The 27,141-nt window shown below is 43.4% G+C and overlaps 2 protein-coding genes across 3 annotated transcripts in view; one reads left to right on the top strand and one right to left on the bottom strand.

Moving 5' to 3' along the window:
- Positions 1-2,272, bottom strand: part of LOC115193968 (coiled-coil and C2 domain-containing protein 2A-like) — a 27,140-nt gene extending 24,868 nt beyond the window's left edge. Inside the window, exons 1-5 of the mRNA XM_029753143.1 lie at positions 2,198-2,272; positions 1,517-1,572; positions 1,336-1,409; positions 1,174-1,251; positions 881-973 (exon numbers count right to left, since the gene is read on the bottom strand). Coding sequence (XP_029609003.1) covers positions 881-973; positions 1,174-1,251; positions 1,336-1,409; positions 1,517-1,572; positions 2,198-2,226 — 330 coding nt within the window. The 5' untranslated portion in view covers positions 2,227-2,272. The remainder of the gene's footprint in view (positions 1-880; positions 974-1,173; positions 1,252-1,335; positions 1,410-1,516; positions 1,573-2,197) is intronic.
- Positions 2,273-2,799: 527 nt separating this feature from the next.
- LOC115193967 (TATA-binding protein-associated factor 172) overlaps positions 2,800-27,141 on the top strand; it is a 74,024-nt gene continuing 49,682 nt past the window's right edge. For both annotated transcript variants that reach the window (XM_029753140.1, XM_029753141.1), the window contains exons 1-10: positions 2,800-3,237; positions 4,646-4,769; positions 5,398-5,512; positions 6,117-6,260; positions 7,488-7,702; positions 15,607-15,740; positions 15,967-16,096; positions 16,281-16,349; positions 21,325-21,414; positions 21,529-21,624. In XM_029753140.1, the coding sequence (XP_029609000.1) occupies positions 3,224-3,237; positions 4,646-4,769; positions 5,398-5,512; positions 6,117-6,260; positions 7,488-7,702; positions 15,607-15,740; positions 15,967-16,096; positions 16,281-16,349; positions 21,325-21,414; positions 21,529-21,624 (1,131 nt within the window). In that variant the 5' untranslated portion in view covers positions 2,800-3,223. The remainder of the gene's footprint in view (positions 3,238-4,645; positions 4,770-5,397; positions 5,513-6,116; positions 6,261-7,487; positions 7,703-15,606; positions 15,741-15,966; positions 16,097-16,280; positions 16,350-21,324; positions 21,415-21,528; positions 21,625-27,141) is intronic.

Consider the following 27,141-nt stretch of genomic DNA (forward strand, 5'->3'; position numbering starts at 1 on the left):
TAATATCATGACAGGCCTGAGGGAAACCGAAAATTTGTCGGTAAACTTTCCAAATGTCAACAACAACAAAAATACACTACACAAGGTGGGATCTTTTTGTCAGTAAAATGTATTATGCGAGAAATGTTGGTGGAAACGCTTTTATGAGCAAATATTGATATAATAACCATCATATCAAAGTAAACTTGGGAGTTTACGTGATGACAAGTTGTGTGGTCCTCGCTGAATTATGATGAACTTCACAGGGTGGTGAAAGTGCAAGGTGATGAGCTTGATGCTCCTTTCCAATGAATATCGAGGGTCAATTTTTTGGGGTGAGAAATCCATCAGTAGAGTTGAAAATCCGATTTTTTATTAGGTACATGGACATTTAACCGCAAAAGGTATTTTTATGAGCACTACGTCATCATGCACAGACTTTTATCCTCAACAAGTCAATTTCATGGCGCATATTCGTTTTATGCAGATTTTAGAATATTTGCATGAAAATCTTTCGCCAATTGTATGGAAACCTAGCTACTGTGATTGTTTTTGATTAAAATGGTCAAAAATAAACATAAATAGCTTCTTAGCAAAGAGCAATTTTTCAAGCAAGAACGTTGTTAGGACTGAGTGGCCTGAGTGGGGAGGGGAAAATGTGCTGTTATTGGTAGAGATGTTTGAAACTCTCTTTCTTATTGGTTTATTAACTATTTTCAAACCAACTTGACACAAATGTGGGAAGCATTGGAGTCAACATGGGCCAGCATCCCTTTACTCAGTGTATATAAAACTCAAGAAATCACATTTTTGACTGCACTGGGCCTTTAATACATTTATGATCACAGCTATCTTTGTACATTTTCCACTAAATGTATATTCTTCACTACTGTTGGGCTACCTGTTGTGAGAGTGTGCCAGTGGTATGTCCATTCTTCTCCAATTCATCAAATGTATTGCAGAAGAATCGATAGGCTTCTTCCTCTGAGCATGACTTAAAAGAAAACAGTACAAATGATAAGAGTCCAGAATATATATAAGAGGCCAGATTATAAGAGAAACACACTCTCTCATTTAAGTAAGTATGTATCAAATCAATAGTACAACATAATGATGAAAGCCAGACCCAATACCCTGGTCAGATTTCTAGCCTACTGTATAACGCACAAATGACAAGACCTGTATTTTCCCTACCGGCTTGTCAGCAATCTTCTGAGGTTCTTTTATTCTCACTTCTCTTGCAGCATTGATTTTACTTTGAAGGATTTTTAACTAGATGAGGGAACATAAGGATGACAAGATGAACCTGTTCACATATCGTGGTTATAGCTTTAGTGGAAATCAAGACTATCTCACCTTGTATTGCTGGAGCATGAATCTACCTCTTTCTTGACTTCTGCTGAGCCTGATATGAGGTGGATGTTGTATCACTGTCAAATGTGGTCACCAAGCGGAGTCAGTAAACACAACACAACAACTATCAAATGCACAATTCTCTACTGAATAAAAAAAGAATAATTAAGCAGTATGCCAATACCCCTTTCTTGGATGTACACTCCATCTGGAACCTTTTCCTTATTCTCCTCTGTCATCCTAACAAACAAATGGATATGTCATACAGAACTGTTTCACTATTGCCACAAGTTATAGCCACATGTCTCATCCTCAAGCCTCACCTTGAAGTTGCGCAAAAATGAGATAAACATTTCTTAAATTCATTTTAATATCTTGTTAGGATACAGCTGGAGCAGATAGCCTAATCATAATGTTTTTACAGTCTAGTGAGACCTGGCAGACAAGTCACCAAGCCATGGTCGCCATGGGATCAAATAAACATTAGATAAAATAAACTAACTACTAGAACAAACAAACAAACTCTTGAGAAAAGACCAATAATACCATCATGGTGAAAGTGTAGGAAAATAACACCCAATTGATAAGTACTAGCTAGCTAGTTAGACTCTCAGCACAGATGAAAGGGGTTAGCTAGTTCAAATATTTTCTCTCAGCATAGCTAGCTAGCTACTAGTAACGTTAGCTAGTTTGCTAGCTAGCTAGGTTCCTCCCAAATGCATACTTATAGCTAGCCAGCTAAAGTTAGCTAGATAGAACTTGATAGGCTTTGCTTTAGACAACTCCCTCACTGTAGCTAGATAGCAGCTGATTGACCATAAATGAAGCTACTAGGTATTATGTTTATGTAACATAGCTACTGTACCCAACGAAAGTCTGAGATTTCTTCGCCATAATTTCACTGCTCCACTATCATGTTAGCTAGCTGTGCCCACACATCAGAGCGCGCTAAATCAACGTTCAATCAACGTTCTCGTCTTTGTACAAGCTGGCAGTTTCAGCACTGGTCAGCTCCTGGTGCTGAAACTCAGCTACGACAGACAGATTTGGCTGCTTGCTGAAATATGTTTTACAAATTTAGCAAGCTGGACACTTCAAGAATGTATCAAATGTATCTAGACCATTTAAAAGTGTTTTGCTTTATTAGCAGCTTCAAATATTAAACTTTGTGATTCTGAAGAAAGTTTAAAATACTTGGTGATGGAACGTTGATGTAGTTATGTTAATACATTAGTTTTATCAAATCTATCACCATGAGGTTTGAGTTGCACCATGGAGTAAATGCATTGTAGACCTGATTGTAAAGGTTCTCTCTAGTGAATGAAAGGTGCGTGGGCGGGCTTCTGTCAATTCAAAAGGGAAAAAGTATTTCCTGCAGGATTTTTTTTCATCTTCTTACCTTCCTCTTCAATGTTATTTTTGATTGGTCGCTGAAATGGCTTCTAACCAATCAGCCGGCGTCTGCTATGGAGGAAGGAATAAATGCAAGATGGCTCCTCATATAAAATCAGCCTCCTGTGTTCCCTTTAGAGGACAACAAAATTACTCTTTAAATCGTATTAGATTAAAGTACTTATCTGGGAGTAGTGCTGAAGGTTGATACAAGGTTTAAGGTGATATACGTTTAATACATGGCAATTAACTGACGAAGAAGTTATTGAAGAGACAAGAGGGACCTACTTTTGAAGCCATGATTTGTTGAACTCATTTCGACTGGTTACGGGTGGTGAGCTGTGTGACTAAAGAGAGACGCACCAGGCCCTCCTTTGCTAGGCTAGCTAGCTATCGCATTGGATTAGCGTCAAGTAAAGAGGATAACTTTTTAAATAAATGATAGCATCTGTTAAATGCGGATCACAAAAGAGCACATTCACGCATTCAATTAATCGTCATGGCCGTGTCAAGGTAAGATTCCCTAGCTAGCCAACTAAGGTTAGCTATTCTTATCCAAGATGATTAGCAAATAGTTAGGTACTAGTTAATTAGCATGAACAGGCAATGGCATCATCATTCACGGTGGTGTTGACTAGCTAACGTTAGCGCTAACTAAATTAACGTTAGCTAGCTATTTCAATTAGCCAGCCAGTTTTACTGAGGTAGGTAGCTAGCTAGCATCTACACAACAGCTATTGGCAATTAGCTAACAGTATGTATTTTTTTTTTTTTGCTAGCTAACGTTAGTTACTAGCAGACCTGTATAGCATACAATTGATATTGCTAATATGTTTGAGACATGTTACTTTTAGCTAACCGTTAATTGATGTGCAATCTGCTTGCGAATGTGCCAGTCTGTCATTTTGCAAATGAGATTATCGCTCTTGCGTTTCATCCAGATTTATTTTGATGAGATTAGTCTCCCAAATGTATGGTTATTGTACGGTGGTTGGTTTCCCTTGTGTCATATCTTGTAAATTTAGTTTGCTAAGAAAATATCATGGGCAATCGTGTGTCTGATAGTTTCTCTAGTCAGGCTCGCAAGAGGATGCCTATTTGAAGCCTTCAACTAATGCATAGGCTATAAATTAGCTGAAGGCTTTATATATATGCTCTATTGAGTTACCCTCCAGCCAATTTATGAATCTATAATTCTAATGATATGCACATTGTATAATCAAGCTGCTGAACATCCTCCTTTTCATATGAAATTACCTAGTTAGTAGTACAATAACAATGAATAACAAATCCAAAATGCTCCACCCTGATAATTTGCATTGAATGCTCAAAGGGAAAATACTTTTTTCTGCCCCTGCCTAAACTATTCCTAATCCACAAAAGATGTATCCATTGCTTAACCACAACTGTATGAATCTGTAGCCTAGAGATTGTTGGATTTGTTTTACTTTGAGTGGGATGGGCATTTTGCCACACTGAACAGCATCGCCCTTTCTAATGGCACTCTGTTTTATTTTTAGCAGAGATGTGTTCAACGCTCCTATCAAACGGTAGTCATATGCACAGTATGCTCTAGGTTCGAATGATTGATGTCATAACTCATTTAATGGTTTGGATTTGAAGTGCCCTCCCTAGTGCCATGTACACTGCAATCTGCAAAACTGAAGTGTGTGTGTGTACACCTTATTTCACAAAGCAGAAGTTCACGTTCCCACTTAGAATCCTGTCGACAACACTGGAGTTTTACAACCCTCCATGCAGTTGATATCCTTTCGTTACATTTGGAAATGCCAAAAAATGAATGCAACTTCTCAGAAGTCTCTTCAAATATATGCAATGTAGACCAATGCATGCATATGCTTATTTCCTGATCTACTTGTTTCCTCAGTTTTTCTCTTTCCCACTCTTTCTCGTCCTCCAGGCTTGATCGTCTGTTCATCCTACTTGACACTGGAACTACACCGGTGACGAGGAAGGCTGCTGCCATACAGCTGGGAGATGTGGTCAAACTCCACCCGCATGAGCTCAACAACCTTTTGTCGAAGGTGGGTGCTGGGCTTGTCCTCATCAGTGCCCACAGTCAGGTTTCTATCTACATCAGGGCTGTATTCATTAGGCACCAGAAGGAAGAAAAGACTGAAACGGGGAGAGACTACTTGAACTTAAATGTTATTTTTTTCCATTTTGCTACAATGGGGGCTAATGAAAACGATCCAGGGATTCCACATTGTTGTCAGCTCCCCACACATCAGCCTGCAGTGCTGCCAAAAGGACATCCATACTTTAACCACCCATACAGATTTGCAAACCCCCCCCCCCCTTCACCTTGTCTGGAAAAATCTAACTGGCGGCCGTAAAGGTCAGACTGTTGCATAGCCCATTGTCTTTGTTGCCTCAGGGAATGTTGAAGTGATTATTAAACAAGTGGACTGTTTGACCTGGAATAGCCATCTGATTTACATTTTAGTCATTTAGCAGACGCTCTTATCCAGAGCCACTTACAATAGGGAGTTCATACTTTTCTCATATTGGTTCTCATTGAGAATGGAACCCACAACCATTGTGTTGTAAGCACCATGCTCTACCAACTGAGCCACATGGGACTTGACACCTATTTGAATGAGATGTGTTCGATCCTCTGAGTCTGTTTTCTCACTTACCCATAACCTACAGGTGTTGACATACCTGAGAAGTCCAAACTGGGACACACGTATCGCTGCGGGTCAGGCAGTGGAGGCCATTGTGAAGAATATCCCAGAGTGGAACCCGTCACCCAAGCCCAAAGAAGGTGAACCAACCTCGACCTGCCACGTTAGTCACAGCCAAATGCCTGTATTTTGTTCATCCTTACAGCAGGGAACAAATAATGCCTTAACGTTCCATTACACAAAGGATTATCATTTAAATAACCTTTGAAACGGCCAGGAATGGGTGGATGTTAGCGCTGCATCTCTACTGCTCTTAAGTAACCATTGACAGGAGGTGACGAGGCACTTTAGTGTGTAGGCGTGGGCAGGCACATTTTTTTTAAAAGCGGTTCAGGCTCATATCACACATCGAAATGGAACACTTGACATTTCATCAGCACTCAAGGTGCACGCTTCCTAATTTTGTACTGTAAAAAAATCCCTGACGAAGGCAGTGGGACTGATATGTAAGCTTAAATAAACAAGTGATACTCGCAAGTGAAGTGTGCAGGTTTTTCCTTTCCTTGACCCCCCCCCCCCCCCCCCCCCCCCCCTCCCTTCTAGCTCTGACTACTGATATTGAGGAAGAATGTACTTCCTATATCTTTGGTTGTCCTGCCTAGCTATCTTATGAATGCACAAACTGTAAGTCTCTCTGCATAAGAGCATCTGCTAAATGACTAAAATGGAATCTCTCTCTTCCAGAGTCGTGTGCAGACTTCTCCCCAGAAGACTCCTCCTCTGACCGGTTGAGTTTCTACCGCTTTGACATTTCCCGCCTGCTCAAACATGGTGCTTCTCTGCTGGGTTCCGCCGGTGCGGAGTTTGAGGTCCAGGATGACAAGTCTGGTATGCATTTTTTTTCTCATCAGTATTATCATGTCATGTCATACATATGGGCTGCCAATCAGAAGAAAAAATAAAAACATTACAAAAGGTACATAACTACAAGGTATTGAGTATTTGATCATATTTTAAAGTTTAAGTAATACATTCAGTATAAACAGGAAAAGAAAAATAAGTAAAAGAAGTAGGCCTCCACCCCCAACCTCCCAGCCCATTCCCCCCAACCTCCACCAAGCCAACATCTGTCTCTCCACTCCCTGAAACCATGTTTCCCCATCTGCTTTTTAACTCTTACTCTGAACACCTGTGCTCAGTGAGGCTCCTAATAGTTTGGTTTGCGTCTGTTATTATCCAATTAGAAGGAATGTTATGGGAGAATCCGGTATGTGACCACATGGCCAGGCTATGTCTGGTTGTGCTTCTGTTGAACAAGTAGCTGCTTGGATTGAGTCAGCCGCTGTATTGACATCCGTCTTTTAGCTTGTGCCAGACTCCACACAGCAAACAATTATTTGACACTGTAGGGTGTCAGGATTTAGTTTCAATGTTGCATAATTTGCATTCTGAATCTCTCCCAAATGGCACCATAATCCCATATAGGGCATTATTTTTGGACCAGGGCCCATATTATTTTCCTTTAGACCATTGGATCTGTATCCTCTAAGTTTTCTTTTACATGACGATGTAGTGATCCAAGTGACAAGTTCGAATACAATTTGAATTCAAACGGCTCCAGTCTTTGTCCTTTTTGTCTCCACTTAATAATACATGTTTTTATTTTGTTTCCCCAGCCATGGTCCTCCTAGTATTCACTACTCTGTATGTCCTGTGACAGTTCATGTTTTTGTGCTTTGCTACACTAGTCCAGAGTGACTTGCGTGCCTCTTTGATATATTTTGGCTGCAGCCTGTGAAGGTACAGTTTACCTGACCTGCTGTTAATCAACACTGATCTCTAGTTCACTTGCCTTCCTGTCAGTCTACCGCCCTACTTACGTCCCCTAAATACAGGAACATGCAGAATGAAGCCTTCACTTATACCTTAAGGGCTGGTTTCAGGGACACGCATTAGTCCTGGTCTAATACACACAACATCCAGGACTAGGGGCTTAATCTGTGTCTGGGAAGCCTGCCATAAGTGTCCCTGTGTTCTCTACATAAAATGGGAGTTTCTCCAGAGTTGGTCTTTTCTACAAGCACCATACACTAGCTCTGCGCTCTCCCCTGCCAGGTGAGGTGGACCCTAAAGAGCGTCTGGCCCGCCAGAGGAAGCTGCTGCAGAGGAAGCTGGGACTGGACATGGGTGCCGCCATCGGCATGGACACGATGGAGCTGTTCAACGACGAGGACCTGGACACCCAGTACACCTGCACGCCGAGTGGCCCTATGGCCCAGGGACAGGGAGAGAGGGGCTCTGAACCCTGCTCCAGCTCCGGCAATCACGTGGTGAGTCAGTCACACTACCGCAATTTCCAACTCTCCTCCGTTACGCTACTGCTGTATGTTGAGCTCCAAATTATGGAGTCAGTAATTCCTTTCAACTTTGAACAGCATCCTATGAAGCTTGATACCAGGATCGTGTTCATTAGGCTATATATTTTGCAACGGAAAATAAGCATTTCTTATTGGATATATCCATGTAATCCCTCCCGCAAAGCATTTTCTCACTACTGAACTCATCCCAGGTAGCATCAAGTGCAGGCTACTATCCTTTCCCATTAACTTAGAAAGCTAAGTATAGGTTAATCCAGGTCACATCGGTGGCAGACTGAGTACATTTACATGCACAGTAATAATTCTATATTAAACTGATTATAGCAGTATGCAGATTATGCAATAGTCATGTGAACACCTTACTCTGCTCATCATAATCAGCGTAAGGTGAAAATTTACTCAGAAAACCAGTTGTTTTCTGAGTAATTTTTAGAATTTTTAGGTACAGGTAAACGCCTTAATTGGCATTTCAGCTGTGTCTTTGATCTGCACATGGGGTAGCACCAGCCGTGCGATCCTCCCTCTTTAGCACGAGTGTAGTGAGTTAGTGACAACTGAATAAATGTATGTGTCTTTAGAAGTAGTTCTCACAACTTTATAGGTCCGAACTCCGAATCCAATATGCTTCCCAAAAATAACATGGTCGCTTATTTTGATTAGCGATTGTCTGCCATCAGGTAGCCTGATTTCAGATGTGTCCATGTAAACTGGATTATTAGTGAAATCGTTCTTCTCTCAAATCATGTAATCAAACTATTATATTATGACTATCCACAATAATCACATTGTGTGCATGTAACCGTACTCGGTGTGTGAAGCCGGGCTTAGAAGCTTGGTGCTTCTTTCAGCACCGAACAGCATTGCCAGGTATATTTTTGACCAATTATTACCTGACTATGCGTAACCAAACTTGGAAAGACGCATGCTGTAGCTTGTCTGACTGGGACGTCCGGTAGGAAGACATTGGAGTAGGTCCTGACAACATGCTTTGGCTCATACTGTTTGAAAACGTTACAAGCTGTCAAATCCATTTACATTACATTTAAGTCATTTAGCAGACGCTCTTATCCAGAGCGACTTACAAATTGGTGCATTCACCTTATGATATCCAGTGGAACAACCACTTTACAATAGTGCATCTAAATCTTTTAGGGGGGGGGGGGGGGGGTTAGAAGGATTACTTTATCCTATCCCAGGTATTCCTTAAAGAGGTGGGGTTTCAGGTGTCTCCGGAAGGTGGTGATTCACTCCGCTGTCCTGGCATCGTGAGGGAGCTTGTTCCACCATTGGGGTGCCAGTGCAGCGAACAGTTTTGACTGGGCTGAGCGGGAACTGTGCTTCCTCAGAGGTAGGGAGGCGAGCAGGCCAGAGGTGGATGAATGCAGTGCCCTTGTTTGGGTGTAGGGCCTGATCAGAGCCTGAAGGTACGGAGGTGCCGTTCCCCTCACAGCTCCGTAGGCAAGCACCATGGACTTGTAGCGGATGCAAGCTTCAACTGGGAGCCAGTGGAGAGAGCGGAGGAGCGGGGTGACGTGAGAGAACTTGGGAAGGTTGAACACCAGACGGGCTGCGGCGTTCTGGATGAGTTGTAGGGGTTTAATGGCACAGGCAGGGAGCCCAGCCAACAGCGAGTTGCAGTAATCCAGACGGGAGATGACAAGTGCCTGGACTAGGACCTGCGCCGCTTCCTGTGTGAGGCAGGGTCGTACTCTGCGAATGTTGTAGAGCATGAACCTACAGGATCGGGTCACCGCCTTGATGTTAGTGGAGAACGACAGGGTGTTGTCCAGGGTCACGCCAAGTTTCTTAGCACTCTGGGAGGAGGACACAAGGGAGTTGTCAACCGTGATGGTGAGATCATGGGCAGCTCCGTCTTGCCGAGGTTCAGCTTGAGGTGGTGATCCGTCATCCACACTGATATGTCTGCCAGACATGCAGAGATGCGATTCGCCACCTGGTTATCAGAAAGGGGAAAGGAGAAGATTAATTGTGTGTCGTCTGCGTAGCAATGATAGGAAAGACCATGTGAGGATATGACAGAGCCAAGTGACTTGGTGTATAGTGAGAATAGGAGAGGGCCTAGAACAGAGCCCTGGGGGACACCAGTGGTGAGAGCGCGTGGTGCGGAGACAGATTCTCGCCACGCCACCTGGTAGGAGTGACCTGTCAGGTAGGACGCAATCCAAGCGTGGGCCGCGCCGGAGATGCCCAGCTCGGAGAGGGTGGAGAGGAGGATCTGATGGTTCAGTATCAAAGGCAGCAGATAGGTCTAGAAGGATGAGAGCAGAGGAGAGAGAGTTAGCTTTAGCAGTGCGGAGAGCCTCCGTGACACAGAGAAGAGCAGTCTCAGTTGAATGCCCAGTCTTGAAACCTGACTGATTAGGATCAAGAAGGTCATTCTGAGAGAGATAGCAGGAGAGCTGGCCAAGGACGGCACGTTCAAGAGTTTTGGAGAGAAAAGAAAGAAGGGATACTGGTCTGTAGTTGTTGACATCGGAGGGATCGAGTGTAGGTTTTTTCAGAAGGGGTGCAACTCTCGCTCTCTTGAAGACGGAAGGGACGTAGCCAGCGGTCAATGATGAGTTGATGAGCGAGGTGAGGTAGGGGAGAAGGTCACCGGAAATGGTCTGGAGAAGAGAGGGGATAGGGTCAAGTGGGCAGGTTGTTGGGCGGCCGGCCGTCACAAGACGCGAGATTTCATCTGGAGAGAGGGGGGAGAAAGAGGTCAAAGCACAGGGTAGGGCAGTGTGAGCAGGACCAGCGGTGTCGTTTGACTTAGCAAACGAGGATCGGATGTCATCAACCTTCTTTTCAAAATGGTTGACGAAGTCATCCGCAGAGAGGGAGGAGGATTCAGGAGGGAGGAGAAGGTAGCAAAGAGCTTCCTAGGGTTAGAGGCAGATGCTTGGAATTTAGAGTGGTAGAAAGTGGCTTTAGCAGCAGAGACAGAAGAGGAAAATGTAGAGAGGAGGGAGTGAAAGGATGCCAGGTCCGCAGGGAGGCGAGTTTTCCTCCATTTCCGCTCGGCTGCCCGGAGCCCTGTTCTGTGAGCTCGCAGTGAGTCGTCGAGCCACGGAGCAGGAGGGGAGGACCGAGCCGGCCTGGAGGATAGGGGACAGAGAAAATCAAAGGATGCAGAAAGGGAGGAGAGGAGGGTTGAGGAGGCAGAATCAGGAGATAGGTTGGAGAAGGTTTGAGCAGAGGGAAGAGATGATAGGATGGAAGAGGAGAGAGTAGCGGGAGAGAGAGAGCGAAGGTTGGGACGGCGCAATACCATCCGAGTAGGGGCAGAGTGAGAAGTGTTGGATGAGAGGGAAAAGGATATAAGGTAGTGGTCGGAGACTTGGAGGGGAGTTGCAATGAGATTAGTGGAAGAACAGCATCTAGTAAAGATGAGGTCAAGCATATTGCCTGCCTTGTGAGTAGGGGGGGAAGGTGAGAGGGTGAGGTCAAAAGAGGAGAGGAGTGGAAAGGAGGCAGAGAGGAATGAGTCAAAGGTAGACGTGGGGAGGATAAAGTCACCCAGAACTGTGAGAGGTGAGCCATCCTCAGGAAAGGAACTTATCAAGGCGTCAAGCTCATTGATGAACTCTCCAAGGGAACCTGGAGGGCGATAAATGATAAGGATGTTAAGCTTGAAAGGGCTGGTAACTGTGACAGCATGGAATTCAAATGAGGAGATAGACAGATGGGTCAGGGGAGAAAGAGAGAATGTCCACTTGGGAGAGATGAGGATTCCAGTGCCACCACCCCGCTGGCTCGATGCTCTAGGGGTATGCGAGAACACGTGGGCAGACGAGGAGAGAGCAGTAGGAGTAGCAGTGTTATCTGTGGTAATCCATGTTTCCGTCAGCGCCAGGAAGTCTAGGGACTGGAGGGTAGCATAGGCTGAGATGAACTCAGCCTTGTTGGCCGCAGACCGGCAGTTCCAGAGGCTGCCGGAGACCTGGAACTCCACGTGGGTCGTGCGCGCTGGGACCACCAGGTTAGAGTGGCAGCGGCCACGCGGTGTGACGCGTTTGTATGGCCTGTGCAGAGGGGAGAGAACAGGGATAGACAGACACATAGTTGACAAGCTACAGAAGAGGCTACGCTAATGCAAAGGAGATTGGAATGACAAGTGGACTACACGTCTCGAATGTTCAGAAAGTTAAGCCTACGTTGCGAAAATCTTATTGACTAAAATGACAAATGCTAGCTAACTAACACTAACACTACACTGATCAAGTCGTTCCGTTGTAATGTGATAGTTTCTACAGTGCTGCTAGTCGGTAGAGGTTGGCTATTATACAAAAGCAACTTTGTAGCTAGCTAACATAACACTAATCAAGACGTTCCTTTGTAATGTATTTAGTTTCTACAATGCTGCTCATCGGTAATAGTTGGCTAGGTATGGAACAATGGCGTCGCGGGGGACGGAAATAGCTGGCTAGCTAACCTCGATAATTACTAAACTACACAATTATCAAGCTATGACAAAGACAACTATGTAGCTAGCTAGCTAACACTGCACTAGTCAAATCGTTCCGTTGTAATGTATTAGTATCTACAGCGCTGCTAGTCGGTAACGGTTGGCTAGCTAGCAAACCCACTAGCTAGCAGTGGGTTTGATGACTAGGTGTGTTGACTAAGTCTGGAGTCAGGACAAGGCTAGCTAGCCTCGATAATTACTCTAAACTACACAATTATCTTAGATACAAAGACAGCAAAGCCAACTATGTAGCTAGCTAACTAACACTACACTAATCAAGTCGTTCCGTTGTAATGTAATAGTTTCTACAGTGCTGCTAGTCGGTAGAGGTTGGCTAGGTTGGCTAGCTAGCAGTGTTGACTAGCTAGCAGTGTTGACTAGCTAGCAGCTAGCAGTGTTGACTACGTTAGGAGGACGAAAAAATAGCTAGCCTCGATAATTACTCTAATTACTCTAAACTACACAATTATCTTTGATAGCTAAGAAAAATTGCTCAGATCAAACAAACCAAACCGTTGTAATGTAAAGAAGTGTAATATTACCTGTGGAGCGAAGCGAAGTGCGACTGCTCGCTCCGGACCGGAAGTGAAGTGCTTGCTTCCTCCATCCTTGTTTTCTCAATGCCTCTCTAAGCTCACTAGAGGATAGGATCCAAGGTCCCTCCCTCAGACGACCTCCTCCAATGAGCTTAGAGAGACATTGAGGAAACAAGGACCCCCTTGGGGCCAATGAGTGACAGTTATTCACATTTATGTTGGAGATCTATTCTCCTCTCTCGAAATCAAGTTGAATACTCACAATGGATAGGATGTCAGAAAATGGACAGTTATCCTGATAGTAGACTCACTAGACTGTACTGATAGTTACATAATGGTTGATACGTAGTCAGTCGTAATATCTGAGCTGCATTATGGCACAAAGGCAAAGATGCCAAAACCAGAATTTTAACTTTGATACCAGGTCTAGTATCACAATTCTTGATACATCACGATACTCAATACAAAGAGAACGCATATTAACCAAAGTCACAGAATGGCACTTGATCCAGACATAAACTCAGCTACTGCTCTATTCAATTGTTGGGCGTCTTTTGAGTTCAATAACAATATGTTTGACATTTTGTTTTTTACGTCAACATTTTTCAGAGACAGCCATGTATGCATTAATGAATCAATCATACAATCAAATTGACTTTGGTAAAAACAATCTCAGTATATAACAATGGTCATTCTCTATTGACGAACTGGGTAAATCAATATGTAGCCTAGGCCTATTCACATAAATGCGTGTTCAATAGGAGTGTGTGCATGCATTGAGTTTGAGCTTGTTTTGGTCGATTTCATGAGGTTACAGATGACAAACGATCTGTTTCCCTTCCATTTGGGACTTATTTTATTGTATGGATCAATAACATTTGCATAGAAGTAGCTTATTTGATAAAAGTGCACACTGTTTCTTTAACCAGTAATGATGTAATTTACGAGGTAAGGGGGGGACGTCCCGGAGTCAGTTTGCTGAGGCAATAGATAATCTTTGGGAGAAATGTAAGAGCGATGCCTTTAAGGGAATAAATAATGTTTTGGTGGTCATCAGCTTTGAAATCAGCATATTTTGCGTTATGGTTTGCATTTTATCACACAAATTACCAGGATAGTAAATTGATGATAGCTTCAGCTGTAAGCTAACAAGAAAAGTTAGCCTACAAAGCTGGAAGCTACTGATATCATCTTGCACTGTAAAGAGTTCCTGACATGTTTTGCAGTGTAATTAACAATTTCAAAATGTCTACATGCCGTGTCGCATTATTCAAGTGTTAGCTCCCCATTCATGCTGCACAGACGTTAACATGCCGCAACCCAGACTCACAGTGCAGGCCCTGCTTTTCGCACTAAGGGGTACATCCGCTGCACTGACAGACCGAGTTGATCCATGAAACACATTTGACAGAAGTACCGAAAGTAACATTCGGCTACCAAACTTTTTTTATAATTTTTTTTTTTATGTTCTAGTATCGGAAAAGTACAGCCGTTTCGGTATAGCGTGCAACATTGCTATATAAAATATATTCTTTCTGACAACCATCAGTAGAGTTAAATGCGGTGGAAACCCATTTCACTTTCGGTACATTGACAATTATTTTATGTGCGCTACGTCATCACTCACATCCTTTTATCCGCAAGAAGTAAATTGGATGAACTCATGTCTGGTGGGAAATGCACAGATTTTAGAATATTTGCATGAAACTCTGTCACCAATTTGATGGAAACCTAGCAAGTGCCTAACTACCCAAACCAGGCGCAAGTGGCCAAGAGACGTCATGTGATCACCTACTGCTATCTAGTTGACGAACTGGGAATCATACAGCGTATTTACATCAATGGATAGGTAGACTTGAGCTTTCTCATATGTACACTACCGTTCAAAAGTTTAGGGTCGCTTAGAAATGTCCTTATTTTTAAAATAACATCAAATTGATCAGAAATACAGTGTAGACATTGTTAATGTTGTAAATGACTATTGTAGCTGGAAACGGCAGATTATGTTTTTAATGGAATATCTATATAGGCGTACAGAGGTCCATTATCAGTAACCATCACTCCTGTGTTCCAATGGCACGTTGTGTTAGCTAATCCAAGTTTATAATTTTAAAATGCTAATTGATCATTAGAAAACCCTTTTGCAATAAACTGTCCTTCTTTAGACTAGTTGAGTATCTGGAGCATCAGCATTTGAGTTCGATTACAGGCTGAAAATGGCCAGAAACAAAGATCTTTCTTCTGACACTCGTCAGTATATTCTTGTTCTGAGAAATGAAGGCTATTCCATGCGAGAAATTGCCAAGAAACTAAAGATCTGGTACAACGCTGTGTACTACTCCCTTCACAGAACAGCGCAAACTGGCTCTAACCAGAATAGAAAAAGGAGTGGGAGGCCCCGGTGCACAACTGAGCAAGAGGACAAGTACATTAGAGTGTCTAGTTTGAGAAACTGACTTCTCAAGTCTTCAACTGGCAGCTTCATTAAATAGTACCCACAAAACACCAGTCTCAACGTCAACAGTGAGGAGGCGACTCAGGATGCTGTTGATGAGTTCATGATCCAACATCTTATCTGGCCTGCACCTTTCAGCGTGTGAGGCGTCAAGTCATTATGTGCTCTCTTCACTTAAGCATGTGATCTGTGCACATTTTATTTATAAATATTTGTCACTGTTAGAAGAAAACACAACATTATGCTCACTGTCTGAGGAACAATCTCTCTCTTTGGTCTGGAATGAATGACGCCCATCTTAAGATGTCTATAACTTTTCAGTAAAGTAATAAGCTAACATTGTTTTGTTTTATCAATATAAACTCATGTTCAGTTGAAATTGATATTTTTTCAGCCCATGCAGGCGGCAGAGATAATAGACTCAGAGTTTCGACCAGGCATGAGCAACCGACAGAAGAACAAGGCTAAGAGGATGGCCAAGCTAGTGGCAAAGCAACGATCTAGAGACATGGATCCCAACGAGAGAAGGTATGACCTATTTCTTCCAAAGCTTTGTGTTCATTAGGCACCAAAATGAACAAACGGTTCTGAAACTAAGGGGAAGGCTTGTCCAGTAAGAAATGCACCATTTACATTTGCACTAATGAACACGACCCAGGTGTTTCGGTCTTTGGTTTCCATCTGCAGGTCTTTTTTTTAATTGGATTACTGAGTTGGGAAATCAAATCACAGATCAATATTTTTCTTCCTGCAGTAATGACAGTTTTGAGGGGGAGCCTGAGGAGAAGCACAGGAAAACTAGTAACGTAGTCATCGAACAACCGTCAACGGAGCATAAGGTCTTAATCGATAACGTTCCAGACAACTCCAGTCTCTTGGAAGAGGTAGGAGATTGGTCAGCAAGGATAAAGCTCCGTTAAAGAATACGGTTGAAGTAAACTATTTTACACAGAACTTGAGAATTAATTTACTAGGTGTTTGAAAAACAGACTGGATAGTTAAGAAATTAGTGTCTTTGTCCAAACATTGAAGAGAAGTTCTGATTCATCTTGTGCTTTTTTTTCCCAGACCCAGGAGTGGCCCCTGGAGAGCTTCTGTGATGAGCTCTGTAATGACCTCTTCAACCCCTCATGGGAGGTAATGACCTTCGTAGTCTTAGCAGACCTGTTCAAGTAATCTGCAATCCTACAGCTCTTTATGTACACTGAACAAAAATATAAACGCAACATCAAATAATATTGTATTTGTCATATCCCCCAAATACAAAGTGTCGACCTTACCGTGAAATGCTTATTTACGAGCCCTTAACCAACAATGCAGTTCAAGAAATGGAGTTAAGAAAATATTTACTAAAACTAGTTTGGACACACCTACTCATTCCAGGGTTTTTCTTTATTTAGCCTATTTTCTACATTGTAGCGTAATAGTGAAGACATCAAAACTATGAAATAACATATGGAACATGTAGTAACCAAAAATGTTTTAAACGTATCAAAATATATTTGAAGTTCTTCAAAGTAGCCTCCCTTTGCCTATATGACAGCTTTGCACACTCTTGGCATTCTCTGAACCAGCTTCATGAGGTAGTCACCTGGAATGCATTTCAATTAACATGTGTGCCTTGTTAATTTGTGGAATTTCTTTCCTCAATGTGTTTGAGCCAATCAGTTGTGCTGTGACATGGTAGGGGTGGTATACAAAAGATGGCCCTATTTGGTGAAAGACCAAGTCTATATGGCATAAACAACCCAAATAAGCAAAGAGAAACGACAGTCCATTACTTTGACTGACCTTTGTCTTAATCCTGAAAATGTCAAGAACTTTGAAAGTTTCTTCAAGTGCAGTCACGAACACCAAGCCCTACGATGAAACTGGATCACTTGAGGACCGCCATAGGAAAGGAAGACCAAGTCTTTGAGACGCAGATGAATGGATGATCTCCGCCTGTGTGGTTACCACTGTGAAGCATGGAGGAGGTGTGACGGTGCTTTGCTGGTGACAATGTCACTGATTTTATTTAGACTTCAAGGCACACTTAACCAGCATGGCTACCACAACATTCTGCAGCGATACGCCATCCCACCTGGTTTGCTCTTAGTCCCTCTATCATTTTGGTTTTCAACAGGATAATGACCCCAAACAACACCAGGCTGTGTAAGGGTTATTTGACCAAGAATGAGAGGAATGGAGTGCTGCATCAGATGACCTGACCTCCACAATCACCTGACCTGAACCCAATTGAGATGGTTTGGGATGAGTTAGACAGCAGAGTGAAGGAAAAGCAGCAAACAAGTACTCCCCATATGTGGGAACTCCTTCAAGACTGTTGGAAAAGCATTCCAGGTGAAGCTGGTTGAGAGAATGCCAAGGGTGGGCAAAGCTGTCAAGGTAAAGGGTGGCTACTTTGAAGAATCTAAAATCAATTTTGATTTAACACATCTTTATTTTTTTACTACATGATGCCACATGTGTTTCATAGATTGAAGACCACTTTTAACTGGTCTTGGGTGTCAGGAAGCTTAAGGATCCTGGGTGGCAGCAAACTTAATGATGGTGTTGGAGTCGTGCTTGTCCACGCAGTCGTGGGTGAACAGGGAGTACAGGATGGGACTAAGCACGCACCCCTGAGGGGCCCCCCGTGTTAGTTGTTGTTGCCTACACTTACCACCTGTGGGCGGCCCGTCAGGAAGTCCTGGATCCAGTTGCAGAGGGGGGTGTTTAGTCCCAGTGTCCTTAGCTTAGTGATGAGCTTTGAGGGCACTATAGTGTTGAACGCTGAGCTGTAGTCAATGAACAGCATTTTCACATAAGTGTTTCTTTTGTCCAGGTGGGAAAGGGCAGTGTGGCATGCTATTGAGATTACGTCATCTGTGGCTCTGTTGGGGCAGTATGCGAATTGGAGTGGGTGTAGGGTTTCTGGGATAATGGTGTTGATGTGAGCCATGACCAGCCTTTCAAAGCACTTCATGGCTACAGACGTGAGTGCTACAGGCCGGTAGTCATTTAGGCAAGTTACTTTCACTTTCTTGGGCACAGGGACTATGGTGGTCTGCTTGAAACATGTTGGTATTACAGACTCGGTCATCGAGATGTTGAAAATATCAGCGAAGACACTTGCTAGTTCGTCATTGCATGCTCGGAATACACGGTCCTGGTAATCCATCTGGCTCCGCAGCCTTGTGAATGTTGACCAGTTTAAAGGTCTTGCTCACATTGGCTACGGAGAGCATGATCAGTCGTCCGGAACAGCTGGTGCACTCATGCATGCTTCAGTGTTGCTTGCGTCAAAGTGAGCATAAAAGGCATTTAGCTCGTGTCACTGGGCAGCTCATGTCTTGGTTTCCTTTTTGTAGTCCGCAATAGTTTGCAAGCCCTGCCACATCCGACAAGCATCAGAGCTGGTGTAGTAGGAGTCAGTCTTAGTCCTGTATTGACTCTTTGCCTGTTTGGTTGTTCGTCTGTGGGCATAGCGAGATTTCTTATAAGCGTCCGGATCAGTGTCCTAATCCTTTGAAACGGCAGCTCTATTCTTTAGCTCGGTGCGGATGTTGCCTGTAATCCATGGCTTCTGGTTGGGATATTTACGTACGGTCACTGTGGCGACGACGTCATCGATGCACTTATTGATGAAGCCGGTGACTGAGGTGTTATACTCCTCAATGCCATTGGGTGAGTCCCGGAACATATTCCAGTCTGTGCTAGCAAAACTGTCCTGTAGCATCTGTCATTTGACCACTTCCTGCTTTAGTTTTTGCTGTTAAGCAGGAATCAGGAGGATAGAATTATGATCAGATTTGCTAGATGGAGGGAGCGGTTTGTATGCATCTCTGTGTAGATTAAAGATGGTCTAGAGGTGTTTTTTTATTATTATTATTTCTCCCTCGCACATGTGACATTTTAGTAGAAATCAGGTCAAATTAATTTAAGTTTGCCTACATTAAAGTCCCAGGCCACTAGGAGCGCCGCTTCTGGATGAGCATTTTCTTGTTCTCCTTGAAAGCGGTCTTGGTGCCAGCATCGGTTTGTGGTGTTAAGTAGACGGCTACGAAAAATATAGACAGTTCTACGGTTTATCATGAGGTAATCTACTTCAGTTGAGCAATACCTTGAGACTTCCTTAATATTTGACATTGCACCAGCTGTTATTGAAAAATAGACCCCCGCCCCTCGTCTTACGAGACTGTTCTGTCCTGCCGATGCACGGAAAACCTAGCCAAATGTATATTATCCGCGTCGTTTTTCAGCCACGACTCGGTGAAACATAAGCTATTACAGCTTTTTAATGTCCCTTTGGTAGGATAGTCTCGAACGGAAATCATCTAGTTTATTTTCCAGTGATTGCACGTTAGGCAATAGAACGTATGGTTGAGGCGGAATACCCACTCGCCTTTTGAAGTCTAACAAGGCACCCCTATTTCCGCCCCCTGTATTTCTGTGTTTCCACGCGAATGACAGGGATTTGGGCCTGGTCTCGGAGAAGCAGTATATCCTTCGTCCAGTTTGAGGTGATTAATCGCTGTTGTAATATCCAGAAGCTATTTTCGGTCATAAGAGACGGTAGCAGCAACATTATGTAAAAAACAAGTTACAAATAATGTGACAACACACAAAATAGCACGGTTGCTTAAGGGCATGTAAAACAGCAGCCGGCGCTATTACATGCATACAAAAATGTGAAAGGATTTTACTGAGTTACAGTTCATATAAGGAACTCGGTCAATTTAAATACATTTATTAGGGCCTAATCTATGGATTTCACATGACTGGGAATACAGATATAAATCTGGTTACAGATGCCTTAAAAATAAAAAAAATAAAAGTAGGGGTGTGGATCCGAAAAACAAGTCAATATCTGTTGGACCACCATTTGCCTCATGCAGCGCGGCACAGCTCCTTCATATAGATTTGATCAGGCTGTTGATTGTGGCCTGTGGAATGTTATCCTACTCTTCAATGACTATGCGAAGTTGCTGGATATTGGTGTGAACTGGAACACACTGTCGTACACGTCAATCCAAAGCATCCCGAACATGCTCAATGGGTGACATGTCTGAGTATGCAGCTTCCAGGAATTGTGTACAGATCCTTGCGACATGGGCCCTTGCATTATCATGCTGAAACATGAGATGGTGGCGGATTAATGGCACAACAAGGGGCGTCAGGATCTCGTTACTGTATGTCTTGCATTTTTTATTGATGGTCATTTGAATGCACATTGTGTTTATTGTCCGTAGCTTATGTTCACAATCACCAAACCTCTCGCCCAAACAACGCAATACCCGCTGTCTGCCATCTGAGTGGTACAGTTGAAACTGGGAGCACACTTTGCCAGTGGCCATTGAAGGTGAGCGTTTGCTCACTGAAGTCGGTTACAATGCTGATCTGCATTCAGGTCAAAACCCTGGTGATTATATCGAGCACCCAGATGAGCTTCCCTGAGACTTTCTAACAGTTTGTGCAGAAATACTTAGGTTGCGCAAACCCACGGTTTCATCAGCTGCCTGGGTGGCTGGTCTGACAATCCTGCAGGTGACGATGGTTGATGTGGCGATCCTGGGCTGGCGTTGTTACACGTGGTCTGCGGTTGTGAGGCCGGTTAGACTTACTGCCAAATTCTCTAAAACGATGTAGGCGGCTTATGGCAGAGAAATTAACAATTCTCTGTCAACAGCTCTCTTGGACATTTCTGCTATCAGCATGCCAATTGCGTGCTCCCTCAACTTGACATTTGTGGCATTGTGTTGTGACACAACTGCACATTTTAGTGGCCTTTTATTGTCCTCAGCACAAGGTGCACCTGAATGATCATCCTGTTTATTCATTTTCTTGATATGCCACATCTGTCAAGTGGATGGCTTATATTGGCAAAGGAGAAATGTGCACAAACAGGAAAGTAAACAAAATTGTAAAGAAATTAGCTTTTTGTTCCTATGAAACATTTCTGTGATCTTTTTTAGTTCAGCTCATGAAACATGGGACCAACACTTTAAATGTTGCGTTTTTGCATTTTTGTTCAGTGTATTGTTCTTTTAAGGCTCCAATGTATAACACAATGGGCGCTAAAATGAGCTGTGCAGCTACTAGTGCTCTGATTGTTTGTCTCTGTGTCCAGATTCGTCACGGAGCAGGCACAGGCCTCAGGGAGATCCTCAAGTCTCAAGGCGCTGGAGGAGGGAAGCTGGTGGGAAGCACTGCAGAACAGGTACTGTATCTGACTCTTCTCTCTATGCAACCTTCATTCAAACCAAACATAAATATTTCAGTTTACCTATAATGGATTTGATCACAATAATGTCTGACCTTTGACCGTTTCCAGATGGCGCGGCACCACCAGGAGTGGCTGGAGGATGTGGTCATCCGGCTGCTCTGTGTCTTTGCTCTGGACCGTTTTGGAGATTTTGTCTCTGATGAGGTGTGTCTTGTAGCATTCCAACCTACCGTGTCCTGGGGTGTCTGAATTTAATTCACTATAACAGTGGTCACTAACCGGTCGATCTCCAAGGCATTCCTAGTCTATCACTAAACATATCTGTAAAAAAAAAAACAACGATAAAGCTTTGCGTTCCTATTTTTTTTGTATTTGTTTTGCGCTGTTGGTGGTAGGTGCACTTGATTCAGCAGCCCTAGCGTTGGGAAGGCAGTGTTCCCATTTTTAACCATTTCATGTGTCTCAAGGTGGAACTCTGCCTACCGGGCAGGCCCAGAGAACAAATCAAGTGCACCTGTAGGCCTACTGCTGGCCAATCAGATAGCTCAGATCACTGTCTGCACAGTTTCCTTGAGCCATAGACTGTAAAAAGAAGCCTCAAACAGACAGCAAAGCTGACAAGCCTACTGTGAGATTTCTAAACATTTAAAACCATGACTAGAGAGCGACTCGACAAATACAGCAAAGAGCTGCTGTTTTTGTGTAAGTTGTTCCGCACTGTCAACACTTTGTTCAACACCTTCATAAGCCATAACGTGCGTTTTCTCTACTTCCACACGCTACAACCAGCACTGCAGCTGCAACGAATGAGTACATAGCAAAGAGTTAGGATAAGCTTGCATTGTTGTTATTAGCGGCCTGTCTTTTTTTAATATCGAGGAATATTTCATTCTGTCTGGTCATAGGCAAAACAACATGAATTGCTGAATGAAGCAGAAATAATGGAGTGTTACTTGAGTTTTGCCATGAGCTAGAAGACTGTCCCCTTTTCTCAGTTGACGACAGAGGGACGTTGAGTCCGGTGAGAGGCAGCCTCACCGCTGCTTCCTCCCTTCCGTCAGATGTAGGCCATCAGTCCACAAGAAAGTAAATGATTATGCTAACTTAGCTGAGCCTCACAAATGATACAACAAATTATCCATTGCCAGTGTGATCATATACCTAATTTAAAAAATATATTTAATTTCATAATGGTCTGAGAAGAACAACATTGGCAGGGCAATTCAAGCATAGCCAATATGCAGTGATAATGTATTGGGCCTATAGCCTATGACACAAACATTGCTACAGAACTGTTTTTAATTTGAGTAATATTGAATAGGCTTATGTTTAAAAAAAAGAAATAATTGTGTGTGTATGTACAGTGGCTTGCGAAAGTATTCACCACTTCTTGGCATTTTTCCTATTTTGTTACCTTACAACCTGGAATTAAAATTTTTTATTTTTTTTTTGGGGGGGGGGGGGGGGGGGGGGGGGGGTGGTTTATGTCATTTGATTTACACAACATGCCAACCACTTTGAAGATGCAAAATATTTTTTTCTTGTGAAACAAACAAGAAATAAGACACAAATGGAGAACTTGAGCACGCATAACTATTTCCACCCACCCAAAGTCAATACTTTGTAGAGCCACCTCTTGCAGCAATTACAGCTGTAAGACTCTTGGGGTATGTCTCTATAAGCTTGGCACATCTAGCCACTGGGATTTCTGCCCATTCTTCAAGGCAAAACTGCTCCAGCTCCTTCAAGTTGGATGGGTTCCGCTGGTGTACAGCAATGTTTGTCATACCACAGATTCTCAATTGGATTGAGGTCTGGGCTTTGACTAGGCCATTCCAAGACATTTGAATGTTTCCCCTTAAACCACTCAAGTGTTGCTTTAGTAGTATGCTTAAGGTTATTGTCCTGCTGAAAGATGAACCTCCTTCCCAGTCTCAAATCTATGGAAGACAAACAGGTTTCCCTCAATAATTTCCCTGTATATAGGGCCATCCTTCAATTCTGACCAGTTTCTCACTCCCTCCACAGCATGATGCTGCCACCACCATGTTTCACTGTGGGGATGGGGTGATGAGAGGTGTTGGGTTTGTGCCTGACATAGCATTTTCCTTGATGGCCAAAAAGCTCAATTTTAGTCATCTGATCAGAGTACCTTCTTCCATATGTTTGGGGAGTCTCCCACATGCCTTTTGGCAAACACCAAATGTGTTTGCTTCTTTTTTTTCTTTAAGCAATGACTTTTTTTTCTGGCCACTCTTCGGTGAAGCCCAGCTCTGGAGTGTACGGCTTAAAGTGGTCCTATAGACAGATACTCCAATCTCCGCTGTGGAGCTTTGCAGCTCCTTCAGGGTTATCCTTGGTTTCTTTGTTGCCTCTGATTAATGCCCTACGTGCCTGGTCTGTGAGTTTTGGTGGGCGGCCCTCTCTTGGCAGGTTTGTGGTGCCATATTCTTTGAATTTTTAAATAATGGATTTAATGGTGCTCCGTGGGCTGTTCAACGTTTCAGATTTTTTTTTTATAACCCAACCCTGATCTGTAATTCTCCACAACTTTGTCCCTGACCTGTTTGGAGAACTCCTGCCGCTTGCTTGGTGGTGCCCCTTGCTTTGTGGTGTTGCAGACTCTGGGCCTTTCAGGACAGTTATATATAAACTCAGCAAAAAAAGGGTTTAAACACAGTTTCCCATGCTTGTTCAATTAACCATAAGCAATTAATGAACATACACCTGTGGAACGGTCGTTAAGACACTAACAGCTTACAGACTGTAGGCAATTAAGGTCACAGTTATGAAAACTTAGGACACTAAAGAGGCCTTTCTACTGACTCTGAAAAACACCAAAAGAAAGATGCCCAGGGTCCCTGCTCACCTGTGTGAACGTGCCTTAGGCGTGCTGCAAGGAGGCATGAGGACTGCAGATGTGGCCAGGGCAATAAATTGCAACGTCCGTACTGTGAGACGCCTAAGACAGTGCTACAGGGAGACAGGACGTACAGCTGATCATCCTTGCAGTAGCAGACCACGTGTAACAACACCTGCACAGGATCGGTACATCCGAACATTACACCTGCAGGACAGGTACAGGATGGCAACAACAACTGCCCGAGTTACACCAGGAACGCACAATCCCTCCATCAGTGCTCGGACTGTCCGCAATAGGCTGAGAGAGGCTGGACTGAGGGCTTGTAGGCCTGTTGCAAGGCAGGTCCTCACCAGACATCACCGGCAACAATGTCACCTATGGGCACAAACCCACTGTCGCTGGACCAGACAGGCAAAAAGTGCTTTTCACTGACAAGTCACGGTTTTTGTCTCACCAGGGGTGATGGTCGGATACGTGTTTATCGTCGAAGGAATGGGCATTACACCGAGGCCTGTACTCTTGAGCGGGATCGAGGTGGAGGGTCCGTCATGGTCTGGGGCGGTATGTCACAGCATCGGACTGAGCTTGTTGTCATTGCAGGCAATCTCAACGCTGTGCGTTACAGGAAAGACGTCCTCCTCCCTCATGTGGTACCCTTCCTGCAGGTTCATCCTGGAATGACAATGCCATACTGCTCATCTGTGCGTGATTTCCTGCAAGACAGGAATGTCAGTGTTCTGCAATGGCCAGCGAAGAACCCGGATCTCAATCCCATTGAGCACGTCTGGGACCTGTTGGATCGGCGTCTGAGGGCTAGGGCCATTTCCCCCCAGAAATGTCCGGGAACATGCAGGTGCCTTGGTGGAAGAGTGGGGTAATATCTCACAGCAAGAACTGGCAAATCTCAGGAGATGCGCTGCAGTACTTAATGCAGCTGGTGGCCACACCAGATACTGACTATTACTTTAGATTTTGACCCTTTGTTCAGGACACATTATTCAATTTTTGTTAGTCACATGTCTATGGAACTTGTTCAGCTTGTCTCAATTGTTAAATCTTGTGTTCATACAAATATTTGCACATGTTCATTTTGCTGAAAAATAAATGTTGTTGACAGCAAGAGGACTTTTCTTTTTTGCTGAGTTCATACTGAGATCATGTGACACTTAGATTGCACACAGGTGAACTTTATTTAACTTCTGAAGTTAATTGGTTGCACCAGATCCTATTTAGGGGCTTCTTAGCAAAGGGGGTGAATACATATTCACGCACCACTTTTGTTTTTTTTGAAAGAAGGAATTTCACTTCACCAATTTGGACTATTTTGTGCATGTCCATTACATGAAATCCAAATAAAAATCCATGTAAATTACAGGTTGTAATATAGGAGAAATAAAAAAGAAACAAAATAGGAGAAACGCCAAGGGGGATGAATACTTTTGCAAGGCACTGTGTATGTATGTATTGAAGTCGTAAGTTTACATACACTTAGTTTGGAGTCATTCAAACTCGTTTTTCAACCACTCCACAAATTTCTTGTTAACAAGCTATAGTTTTGGAAAGTTAGGACATCTACTTTGTGCATGACACAAGTAATTTTAACAACAATTGTTTGCAGATTATTTCACTTATAATTCACTGCATCACAATTCCAGTGGGTCAGAAGTTTACATACACTAAATTGACTGTACCTTCGAACAGCTTGGAAACTTCCAGAAAATTGTCATGGCTTTAGAAGCTTCTGATAGGCCAATTGACATAATTTGATTCAATTGGAGGTGTACTTGTAGATGGATTTCAAGGCCTACCTTCAAACTCAGTATCTCTTTGCTTGACATCATGGGAAAATCTAAATAAATCAGCCAAGACCACAGAAAATAAATGGTAGACTTCCACAAGTCTGGTTCATCCTTGGGAGCAATTTCCAAACACCTGAAGGTACCACGTCATCTGTACAAACAATAGTACACAAGTATAAACACCGTGGGATCACGCAGCCGTCATACCGCTCAGGAAGGAGACGCATTCAGTCTCCTAGAGATAAACGTACTTTGGTGCAAAAAGTGCACATCAATCCCGGAACAACAGCAAAGGACCTTGTGATGATGCTGGAGGAAACGGGTACAAAAGTATCTATATCCACTAAAACGAGTCCTATATCAACATAACCTGAAAGGCCGCTCAGCAAGGAATAAGCCACTGCTCCAAAACCAGCATAAAAAAGCCAGACTACGGTTTGCAACTGCACATGGGGACAAATATCTTACTTTTTGGAGAATTGTCCTCTGGTCTGATGAAACAAAAATAGAACTGTTTGGGCATAATGACCATCGTTATATTTGAAGGAAAAAGGGGGACGCTTTCAAGCTGAAGAACACCATGCCAACCGTGAAGCACTGGGGTGGCAGCATCATGTTGTGTGGGTGCTTTGCTGCAGGAGGGACTGGTGCACTTCACAAAATAGATGGCATCATGAGGAGGGAATATTGTGGATATATTGAAGCAACATTTCAAGACGTCAGTCAGGAAGTGATAGCTTGGTCGCAAATGGGACTTCCAAATGGACAATGACCCCAAGCATACTTCCAAAGTTGTGGCAAAATGGCTTAAGGACAACAAAGTCAAGGTGTTGGAGTGGCCATCACAAAGCCCTGACCTAAATCCTACAAAAAACTTGTGGGCAGAACTGAAAAAGTGTGTGCGAGCAAGGTGGCCTACAAACCTGACTCAGTTACACCAGCTCTGTCAGGAGGAATGGGCCAAAATTCACCCAACTTATTGTGGGAAGCTTGTGGAAGGCTACCCAAAACGTTTAACGCAAGTTAAACAATTTAAAGGCAATAGTACCAAATACTTAT

The sequence above is a fragment of the Salmo trutta genome, chromosome 5 (assembly GCF_901001165.1).
Source record: "Salmo trutta chromosome 5, fSalTru1.1, whole genome shotgun sequence".
Taxonomy (NCBI): Eukaryota; Metazoa; Chordata; class Actinopteri; order Salmoniformes; family Salmonidae; genus Salmo; species Salmo trutta.